Here is an 11,382-nt window from a genome sequence, read left to right on the forward strand (position 1 = left end):
CTGTGTTGGACCGGACGGTTTTGACGTGACACCAGCCTGTGCATGCTCGGTCTGACAGTTCTAGTTCCGTGACCGCTGAGATAGAAATGTGTCATTCATGAATATAAAACGTCGTAAATGTAGCACTGCATTTAAATCGAGGGCGTTGTGATATTTTAATCAAAACTATGGCTCGGGTTGTGAAAGTGTTTCGGACTCTGCGGAATAACTGGAAGAAGTCCACATTTGCTGTGTGCGTCCTGTCCTACGGGGGCTACTGGCTGAATGGTAAATACTGGTGAGTATTTCAGGTTATCATATTTCTTCAGATGAAAATAAGTACACAGGGCTTTGCGACTGATTGTGTGTCTCACATTTTGTGTCTATGTATATTATCAGTGATAGTGTTCTGCGGAGAGAGGCTTGTCTCGTCGCCAGGGTAAGACATCCCCTTATTCTTGCACTTCATGTTGTCACCATATAAAGTATAACACTCTCCAAAGGCCTCTATTCATCACCATCATCATTTCTGATAGGAATTCGGGCGTCAACAGATCGCACCGCAGGAGCGTCTGAGGAAAGCAACAGTGATCTTGAATCCTGCCGCTTGCAGCGGGTAAGAAGATTCCTCAACACCTCTCACTGACAGTGGCTGGGCTTCAGACAGCAGGCTCTCTCAGATATATTTCCAATTCCCTCTCTCAATCTTCCCCAGGAAAGCCAACAAACTGTTTGAAAAGAACGCTGCTCCGCTTTTACACCTGGCTGGTGTGGAGATTACAATAGTAAAGGTATTTGGCTTGGAACCCATCGGTGCCATCAGTGGCTCTAGTAGACTTCCCATCGGGTGACACCGTGATCATTTATCACCCGTTTCCCTCTGCAGACGGATTATGAAGGCCAGGCAAAGAAATTGATGGAGCTCATGGAACAGACGGACATGCTCATTGTGGCCGGAGGGGATGGCACCTTGCAGGAAGTCGTCACAGGTTTACTGCGAAGAGCAGATCAAGTAGGTGTCACACAGTTACTGTGATTGATCTGCAAGAATGATTATATTTTGATAGATAGATAGATGTATACTTTATTCATTCCCATGGAAAATTGTGGTTGAAGCAGCAGCAAGCAAGGTTACAGAGTAAACATAATATTAATATTTGGTGTGAAAAAATACACAATATATACAATCCAATAAAATAGCAGAGCAGGATATTCAATTAAATAATAAATATAATAGAAAAAATACACTTAATTCAAAATGTCACTTCATATGAAGTGTATAGGAAGTGAAAGCGGTGCAAGGTTTATTGATCTTGTTCAATTTGTTGAGGATCTGGCCAGAAGTGATTTATTATAGTCTTCTGACAGCGGAGCTGAATCAGTCTGTTGCAGAACGTGCTCCGCTGTCCCTGCAGTAGGGGGTGGAGAGGGTGGTCCGGGTTATCCAATATGGACAATCGCTTCTTCAGTGTCCTCCTCTCCACCATCTGTTCCGGATAGTCTTGCCTACAGCCAATGATGGAGCCGGCCTTCCTCACCAGTCTCTGATTGAGATGACTTACTTCAAACTTTTCTCTTATTGATGTCACTGACGGACGTTCTATGACCACAGGACACAGTCTGTAACATCCCGATTGGATTAATTCCACTGGGCACTCACAATACCCTGAGTCCAAGTCTTCACCTCCTCAGCGACAACAAGGTCAAGTAAGTATCTCCTCAACAGCATCAGTAAAGTATCCTCGTGTAATCTTCTCAGCTGTGATAACCTGTGCACTGGATATGTCTCACCCAGTAAATATAAATATGTAGATATGGGCACGGTATGCAACCTAAACACACTGTCTCATCCTTTCCAGAGACATTACATCAGCAACACTGTCCATTCTTCAGGGAGAAACCGTTCCTCTGGATGTGCTGCAAATCAAAGTGAGAAACGGCCTTCGTTCACTCTGGAAAGCCTCAAAGCTTTTGACATCGTATTTGTCTTGATTGCAGATGTTTTTAGGTCAAATGAACAAATAGTTTAAGAAAGAAATTATGTCAAAAAGGATTATGAAATTAAATTAAATCATCGTTTAGTTTTTTTCTATGCAGTGAGATATTATGTGTCAACGATTTGACAGAAATCTGTGTGTGTGTGTGTCTGTGTCTGTGTCTGTGTGTTTCCAGGGGGAGAAAGAGCAGCCAGTCTTTGCTCTGACGGGACTACGTTGGGGTGCTTTTAGAGATGTGGCTACAACAATCAGCAAGTAGGAATACACAAAATTGGTCACTGTGATTGTAACCATGACATAATTGCCCATACAAAAGAATAAATAATTATATTTCCTCATAGATATTGGTACCTTGGACCACTGAAGACCAACGCAGCACATTGGTTTAGTACTCTACGGGTAAGGCGATATATAATTTCTCACCATGCTCGGGGAAGAACAGCATATTGAACCAGTGTGGGCCTTTTATGAAATATCCATGTCCGCCAACGTCAACGTCACAGAGGTTCCTCTCTGTTATGAACTAAAATCATTTCAGCATGTTTTTCCTTTGTGCAACTCTTCACTTTGCTAAGTATATTTACTTTCAAAAGAAGCATTTGTGGCATGTATTGCTTATTTAATACACCCATTGAACACTTTATTGTTTGTTGTATTGAGTCATTCTACATAAAAAGCTGTGAACTTGTTTCAGTGCAATCCCCGAATCCTATAATGATCCAAATGCTGCTGTAGAAGTTTTCCATCCTGAAAGCTGTATACTTTTGAATAAGACACTAAATAACAGTAGATATACTGCAGTATTGTCGCAGGTCACCATAACTGTTCTGTGCCTGCAGATGTATTTTAATCTCACGCTGTTTTCTTTCAGGAGTGGCCCCTGGTCCGTGAGATCTCAGTGTCCTACCTGGCTCCCAGCCTGCGGCCCCCTGAAGTGAACCCTCAGAAGCCCCCCAGACCCAACCTGCTGTCCCGCATCATCTGCAGGCTGCAAAACCGCTGGAGCCCTCCCGTCGAAGGTAGTGCTCGTCATTGTGTTGACACTTGTTGTTGTGTATTTTAGTTGTGTATTTTATTCAGTCAATCATTGCAATACAATACAATATTATTCTATATAATATACAAAACAGAAAGACTGAATAGGTATAGGTAGAATATATATATATATATATCCACATACATTTTCCATATACATACGTTTCAATCACACTTAATAACTTTATAACCCTCAAAAATTGTTTTAGAAATAATCCTTTTGAAAACCAAAAATGAGTTGACCATTCTTATATCCATTTTTCTCACAGCAATGCAATGCCAAATCCAAACAGTCAAAGACTGCAATATGTATATGTGGCAGTGGGGGGTGTGTAGGCTCGGCTGCTGAGTGGGTGGAGCGGGGGTGTGGTTCAGGGAACGGTGTCTGATTGTCATCAGCTGGACTAATTGGAAATCAGTATCAGGGTCAGTCCCAGCTGTGTTGGTGTGTTGTTATCTGCTGTGTCTAGGCTGAGCTGGCTGGACAGCAGTGAGGGAGTCAGGTGGAGAGGAAACACAACACAGTCTGCCATGAACAAACATACCAACTATCCCTCCTGCCTCTTTCCTTCTTGGTGCTGGTGGGGGGGGGACCTGGACACGTGACGGCAACACAGCAGTATTCATTTGTTTGGGTGGTTTGTGTGTCTTTGTTTAGAACCTCCAAAAGTGGAAGAGCCGGAGCAGTGGAAGGAGGAGCATCTGTCGACGTTAGAGCTGTTTATTCAAACGCAGAACAAAAACCCAATGGAGAGGGTCAGTCCAAACCTAAACCTCGTACCCGTTCTTCTAAAATAATGCGATCCCACTAATGTTCCTCTTGGATTGTTCCAAAAGCTCTAACATGTTTCTCTTCATTGGAACGTGCAGCGCGTGAATGACTCTCTGATGATCTGTGCCGAACCGGACAACTTCACAGTGGGCGAATACATCACCGTCGGGTGCGTAGATCCACTTTTTCAGTCTGCTGCAAACGGAGGAAATATACATAAAATAATGTAAATGTGTCATTATAGGAGTAAAAAAGTAGAGGACTCCTCTGCATTCACCAAAGACTCCACTAAACTGGAAGCCAGTGCTTGTCAGCTGCAGCTGCCCGAGGTCAGAAACCCTGTTTCAGGGATCCTATTTCACCATTGAAGTGTGCTGATATTATAGAGTTTACTTTCTAAAGCTTCGCCTGTTAGTTTTTTGACGTGACATTTAACTTGATGTCCGACCCCGCAGGGTGCGGCCGGCTTCTACAACATCGACAACGAGGAGTACGAGGCCATGCCTGTCGAGGTAAGGCTGTTGCCACGGAAACTCCGTTTCTTCATCAGTGCAGAGCGCAGAGAGCAGCTCCTCGCACTGACGCACGGATGAACAAACATTGAACCAGAAAGGAGAGAAGAACAGCGTGGAGAAAACTGAACCACAAAAGCAAAGAAGTCAGACGCCTCGAGACTCTGGAGGCAGACGGATGTCGGCTGCTCCAGCAGTTTGAAATGCTCCTGAAGTACCGATGTGGTTTCACGACGTGTAGACATTCAATGGAACAATAATAAGGAGGATTACATTACATGCTGTTGTATACTACAGGACCAAGGCTTTGTTTCTTTAAGCCAGTAACCCGTGTACTTGGTTGTCTTACAAAAATACTTTGTTTACTAGTCCCATCATATTTGACCTTGGTCAATAAAAAAATGTTTCTGTCCAATTCAACACAAAGTTGTTGTTTTTTCCTTCACAGTTTGACATTTAGTATGTACGCATTGCCTGGTTTAAATAAAGAGTGCAGGCGTCAGTGTGGGGGGAAAGTAGAGGTGATGAAAAGAAGATAAATACTTTTTACCTAATCACTTGTACAGTACTATAAAGTATTTGTACAGGTCTATAAAGTACTATATGAATGCCGAATCATACAGTAAAGCTGCAGCATTTATTTCTGAATGTGTTGCAAAAGATGTGAGACGAGGCGTGTGGCCGACTGCTCGTGAGGCCGGGCGTGGTCCGACAGATGGAGACTTCAAAGCTGCGGGATTAAGCAATTGGCTGCATCAAAGAACTCTGATCATATTTGTTGGTTCGGGGAAACGAGAGGCTCTGTTTAGTTTGTGTTGTTACAGTGACCAGGTAACATCTTAAAGGAACCAGGGCATGTCGCCTGGGACATGTCTTTGACTTTAGAAGTCTCTTCGAAAGCTAAAGGACTCGTACAGCACGACTCTCTCCACAGGCTGGCGTGGTATTCCTCGAACACTAAACTGAACTTCAATTGGAATATTCTAAGTTAAAAAAACTACAACAGTAAAATGCTGCTTACCAATAATAAAGATTCCATACTACAAAAAATTGTTTTTGAATTATGAGTACTTCCACTTTTAATAATGAAAGTACATTTTGATGTTCACACTTTTACAAAAGTGGTAAAGCATTTTGAAAGTTGTATTGCTCCGTTTTTTAAAATATAATTTGCGAGATGGTGGGATCATCCCAACAGCTCTGTTGTGTCTTGGAAGGCGATGAATGCAGTGATGCTGCCAAGCGAGTGAAGAGGAGGATTATGAAGGAAATAGAGGAACATAGTTATGCAAGGTAAAGCAAAGAATTAGATAACATCTGAACTATATCAATGTTTTATTGTTTTACAATGGCAGTACAGTGAAATGAACAGTTGCTCATGCTATTCATGTGTACATTACTGACATCTTACAGTGTTTCACATTAGTAAAGACTTATTTTGTTATTCTGTGAATACTCTTGATTTACATCACAATGAAGGAGGAAACAGTTAACACTACTTGGATGTGCTGCTGCATGTGTGCAATACTTCTGCTGTCGTTGACATTCAGTAGTGACGCGCTGTACAAACGACTGAACGACTCCACGAGAGAAGGCATTTTATACAGGGGGATATGTTGTGTACATTCCGCTTTACATTAGACAAACACCTGGAAGCACACGGCGTCAGAGGCAAAGAGTATTACGTCCGCTGATGAGTAAATAGACCAGAGTCAACAGGTTTATGGACAAAGAAAGGTACAAATACTGGTGTGCGTACCGTAAGGAGTCGGCCCCGTTTGAGAGATTCACATTTCCTTAAGGCCCCATTTAAATAACAAATATCCTCCAAATGCAATACTTGATGGAACTTTTTTAAATGTTGTGACCAACATTATAATCCACTCCACCGCACTTTTTTGAAATGTGATAAAGAATTTTAAAAAACGGATATTTGGAAATTCATGACATGTTTTAAAAAAGGTATATGACTTGGTGCTTTCGGGGGGGGGGGGGGGTTGCGAGAAAGCCGAGAACCGCTACTCAAAATGTACACGAGACATCAGCCTCGTGTGTTCCAACATGGAACAAAGCATGACTGATAGGCAACGTGATGGATTAAATAAAACCACTCTGCCAGGATAATTCAAAAGACACCGTTGGTCCACGGGAGCTGGATTCACTCAATGGGACTGAAGAAAAGAACTCAGCTAAAACAGATTGGGGGGGGGGGCTCTTAAAGCGTCTGCCCATCCCTCACTGTGACCAAGACCAGATCTCCAAAAACACAAAGAGATCTTTGTCAGGGACACAGAGGAGGCGCAGAGAGGATCTCTTTGAAGCTGATCAACAGGAAAACCACTGACGGCTCCATCGAGGACTCTTCGCTCGCCACCGTCACAACAACATCTATTGGCTGATGAACTAGCCTCTGCTTAGAGGGAAGCAAACTAAAAGAACAACGACAGCCCGTAGACACACAACGCCCCTTCATTTCATCACCCCCTGCTGGCTCAGACCGTTAGTCATAAACAGAGCATAAAGATACCGCTGAACATGAGCATGTGTGTGTCAGGGAATATGCAGGAGGTGCAGCATTCATGATGAGATAGTGGTGTGGAGTCACGTTTTGGGTTAGAAAAGTTACACAAACAGGAAGTTTCTAGAACGCCACATCACCGGATCTCCCTCGTGTTAAATGTGATCAAAGTATTTAACAGCTTTCCTCTGCTCAGTCTCAGCTTCAGAACTATTAACCGTCCTGGTTATTAAAGAGGATATCACACTCTTATGCGAACAGCCTCCCTCGTCACTTTCAATTGTGAAAGAAATAGTAAAAAATTGAAAAAAAATGCATTTACATGAAGAGGGCTGGTTTCAACTAACACAACTTCTATTGCTCCCTTTTTGAAAGGTAAATAAAGTAGTCAAAAAAGCATTCGATTCACTCAATAATATCATCCAAGTATGTTAATACGCCTAGAATCTTCTTCTATAAAAATCTATTTGAAGCACACAAATTCATTTCCAGCAGTAAAACCACGGCAACACAATGTTAATCTCTCCTTGTGCGCCCCAGCGCTACGGGACTGAACGTTTCAACGACTTCTCCGGTGTGACAGAGGAGAACAACCAATCATCCCGCAGCAGGAGCAGGCCCAATCACGAGCTCCAGCTGGGAAACAAAGTTAAACAAGAGCACACGAGCAAACTAGTAGTTATGACAACGCAACCCCCCCCCCCCCAAAAAAAAATATACCAGCACTGCGCGACGTAAGATGTGAATGGCTGTACGACCGTGCAGCTGCCAAGTGGAATCGTCTACGGGGAAAGTGTTCATCAGCGCCGTGGAGCGGTGTGCCAACGTGAACGGTCCTCAACAGTCTCCACAGGCCCGATGAGACACACAAAGAGAGAAAACAGACGCCCAGGAGGGGACAGCGGGCGACAGATGGAAGTCCCTCCGGGTGGAGGCCGTGTCTACGTCGTCTCGGCGTGCGTGGGCCTCGAAGGCACAAACATCCGGTGGCGTTCCGAGTTTCCCGGGCCGACGCGGCGGCTCAGGGGCAGCAGAGGCCGTCCACGACGAGCGTGACGTCAATCCCGTACACCTCCAGCAGGTCCACCAGGAAGGAGCGGTCGCCCTGGGGATCCAGCCCCATGGCCCTCACGTGCTCAGCGGTGAGGGTGGGGTCGGTGCTCCCCGCCACGTCAGACAGGGTCTGAAAGATGCGGTTGTTCAGCTCCATGAAGAACCTGGGACGGGATGAAAGAGAGGCGCGTCATGCCATTGAGTCATCATGAGAAAACCAATATGACTGAACGCCTCTCCTGAAACACACGTGACCAGGACGCAAGAACACGAGCAGCCGTGACTCACAGAATGAAAAGATCCTCTTCATTGGTCGTGCAGTCTCCGTCCACCTCCTGAGAGTAAAGCAACAGCTGCCTGGAAAGAAACAGCCGTCATTATGATATCTAAAGCATCATGTTGCCCCTCACTGAGACACACACACACACACCTCTGTTCACTCAGTTTCCTGTACTTCTCCTTATCGGCCGCATTCAGTCGAAGCAGCGGCTGCAAATGGCTTCTGTGCGTCTTCACATTCTGGTTATCAACGTAGACGTCGTACAGCTCCTTCTTCTCCTCAAAAATCTTCTCTGTGGTACCTTCAAAGTAATAATAAAAAACACATTTAAAAACGCATACATCAGGAGTCATTTCAATAGAGTCCAGGTAGCGGTCAATCAACCATTTACACACAGTAAAAGCTTCACTCACAGGCCACGTACGACTGCTCCGTCTCCAGGGTGGTGATGTCGGCGATGTTGATGTAGAAGAACGGCCGGAGCTCAGGGACGGACACACCAACTCCAGGTAGAGAGACGTTGGCCAGGCAGCAACAGCAGTACACTGAGGGGAGCAGGAGAACACCGGGGCTGAGACACGGGCACATGGATGACACCTCGACCCGTTTGTGAAGACGCGTGTCAACGTGCGCAGCGGAGCTCCTCACCCCTGTAGCAGACCACGCCTATGGGGGGAGGGGAGAAGATGAGGACCCGTTTCCTCAGCAGCGCAAACTTCCACAGCACCATGATCTGCTCCCCGAAGAACTGGATGAACTGGGACATGCAGCCAGCCGGGTGGGTGATCTGCGGGGAGAGAAAAGTAATAATGCGACAACACATGTTTTTGTTTTGCTGCCGCACAAAACACCGTCAGCGGCAACGTGCTCAGCTGCTTCCTCACCTTCATTTCAGGGTGCATGCAGCGGTTGATGGAGGTGACACTCCAGGTCGGGCAAGCGGTGACCAGACCATTTCCGGTCGGGGGAAGGACGGCCTTCTTATCCTCGTAGAAGGCCTCCAGCGGAGAATACTGGCCCGGACATTTCAGCTGGTGTCTACAAGGCCACGACGGGAAGGAGATGGGGAGGAGAGGGTGAGAAAGAAGAAGAATGTCACATATGTGTCATCCAAGCTTTTTTTCTGGTTTGTATAACGGAGCAGGTGAAGTGCATATTCAGTGTCTGTCGGCGTTGCTCGAGCATGAACACTCGGCTCAGGGAGAAGGTTTAAAGACAATTACAGAAGCACCATCACTGTTTTTCCTTAATTGCATTGTGGAATCAGGCAACACGCTATTTAGTTTAACCATCAGTACTCGTGCTTCACATTTAAACACAAGTTGGGGTATCTGGTTGCTACCGTATAAATAAAGAATAAAGCCACAGTTACCACAGATAACCCGTAGCCTAGAGACTGCGTTCAGGTCCACCTTGTATGTGGGGGCAACCTGAGCCATTTGTATTTGTAAGCCCAAACTGCGGCCGTGTCGTAGATGTATACTTAGTCAAAGAGACGATAAGCTTCCGGTGAGAGCACTGAGGCGGAAGAGATGAGCGTTGCTGAGGAGAACAGAGGCTGTGAGCCGTACTCCACCTGCGCTCTTAGACTTCATACAAAAACTGCATGTAAATGGGCTCTTGTGACGGTGGCTGGAACCCGGACTCGCATCATGTTTAATAGATGAGAAACATTTCAACAAAAGAAGCGAGGGGCAGGGAGAAGAAGCTGTGTGCGCACTGCAGAGAGGCAACAAGGTAAACAGAACACTGACGATATAAGATTAAAACAACAAAAGAAGTCTCACGCGTGACACTCGGCTCGTCTTACCTGACTTGGTTCTCCAGAAAGTGCATGTAGCGGTAAAGCAGAGTGTAGGAGGGAGACAGAATGCCCACCGACTTCATCCTCGCGCCTCGCTCCAGCTCACTCTCCACAGGCATGTTGGCGAAGCAGGCCAGCCCAAAGTAGCAGCCTTTACGGAAATATCTAGCCCGAGGCACAAAACAGAGCGGGCGTCAACACAGAGCGGCAGATTGTTCACGCCCGGCGGATCGAACACGCCCGTGTTCCTCTGCGGACTGGATTTCATGCTTCATCTGGATGTCATGCTTCATCTGGATTTCATGCTTCATCTGGATTTCATGCTTCGTGATCGGTGTGGGGGCGAGTGGGGAGACCGGGGTACGTACATGAAGTCATCGGCGATCCGATGGGAACCGCTGGCAATGGACTTGAATTCAACTCCATCGAGGTTGATGTCGTGAGGCAGGCACCACTCCACCATGTTCCCTGTCATTCACACACACACACATACACACACATACCATTAGAATAACTTTCCATTCTGGCTTCTTTCATCGCCGCCACTTCCTCTAATTCTGTATGTCAGTCTATCAGCAAGAGGTCAAGGACAGTGAGGGATCTGTGACTCAGCCTCTGCTACTACGTTTCCACTGAGCCCTCCCGCTGACACCCTGGTGTTGTTGTCTGTTAGGAGGGGATGGGTCTCCTTTCATACCAGCTTGGCGACCAACTAAACCAGCGGTATTTCACCACAGTGGGTCGATTGAAGCTGTTTATTAGGTTCTTGACATTTTAAATGTTGGACAACCCCACCTGGACTGATCGCAACACACACCCTCTGCCCCCCATGACTCAGTATATCAGACATTCCCAAGACAATAACAATTTCAGGACGTTTAGTCCACAAATAAGACTATTGTTACACATTAGAGATACAACACGATGTGCATACCTGATCTGGTATCAAAGGTGACCACAAACACAGACACGATCTGGTCCTTCTCCTCCCACTGGTCCCTCGTCGAGAGGCCGGGGAAGGGCACGTGCGTACCGAGAGCCTCTGTCCGCGGGCGGCCCGGGCTTCCGTTCCCGCGGGCCACCCCAGCTGTTAGGCTCCCCGTCGGGCTGCGTGTGAAGGTGGTGGCCGCGGTGCCGCCGCTTGTCCTCCACCCGGTGCCGGCCGCGATCCTCTTCGGCTTGTGCCGCCCCGGTGGCTGCGAACTTTTCTTGTCGTCCGCCGCTCCCGACGGTAGCTGCTGCTGCTGCGGGGCCGCCGGGTTCGGACCGGGCGCCGGGATCTCCTCCCAGTCCAGCAGCGGGGCTCGGTCCGACTGCTTCACCATGGCGCTGCTGCCGCGGAGCACTCGGGGGGGAAAAACACACGCACGCACAACTTCCTCCGTGCAGTTGAATCGAGAGCACTATCCACGCAGCTGGAGCCGGATCATCG

The 11,382-nt window shown here is 46.7% G+C and overlaps 2 protein-coding genes across 2 annotated transcripts; one reads left to right on the plus strand and one right to left on the minus strand.

Moving 5' to 3' along the window:
• The first annotated feature begins 28 nt into the window (after positions 1–28).
• Positions 29–4,723, plus strand: agk (acylglycerol kinase). The gene is made up of 14 exons (XM_056415761.1): positions 29–277; positions 379–418; positions 516–595; positions 695–770; positions 866–991; positions 1,592–1,686; positions 1,839–1,908; positions 2,152–2,231; positions 2,318–2,375; positions 2,848–2,995; positions 3,670–3,767; positions 3,882–3,952; positions 4,028–4,112; positions 4,239–4,723. Exons 1-14 carry the CDS (start codon positions 168–170, stop codon positions 4,374–4,376), a joined length of 1,275 nt encoding a protein of 424 aa, XP_056271736.1. The 5' UTR covers positions 29–167; the 3' UTR covers positions 4,377–4,723.
• An 890-nt stretch (positions 4,724–5,613) lies between these two features.
• dennd11 (DENN domain containing 11) lies at positions 5,614–11,281 on the minus strand. Its single transcript, XM_056415760.1, has 9 exons — positions 10,885–11,281; positions 10,319–10,418; positions 9,957–10,115; positions 9,031–9,184; positions 8,795–8,933; positions 8,560–8,691; positions 8,297–8,447; positions 8,155–8,223; positions 5,614–8,030 (listed from the first exon to the last, which is right to left on the minus strand). The coding sequence occupies exons 1-9, from the start codon at positions 11,273–11,275 to the stop codon at positions 7,835–7,837; spliced, it is 1,491 nt and encodes a 496-aa protein (XP_056271735.1). The 5' UTR covers positions 11,276–11,281; the 3' UTR covers positions 5,614–7,834.
• Positions 11,282–11,382: the final 101 nt, after the last annotated feature.

This window comes from Pseudoliparis swirei, chromosome 6 (genome assembly GCF_029220125.1).
Source record: "Pseudoliparis swirei isolate HS2019 ecotype Mariana Trench chromosome 6, NWPU_hadal_v1, whole genome shotgun sequence".
In the NCBI taxonomy this organism is placed as follows: domain Eukaryota; kingdom Metazoa; phylum Chordata; class Actinopteri; order Perciformes; family Liparidae; genus Pseudoliparis; species Pseudoliparis swirei.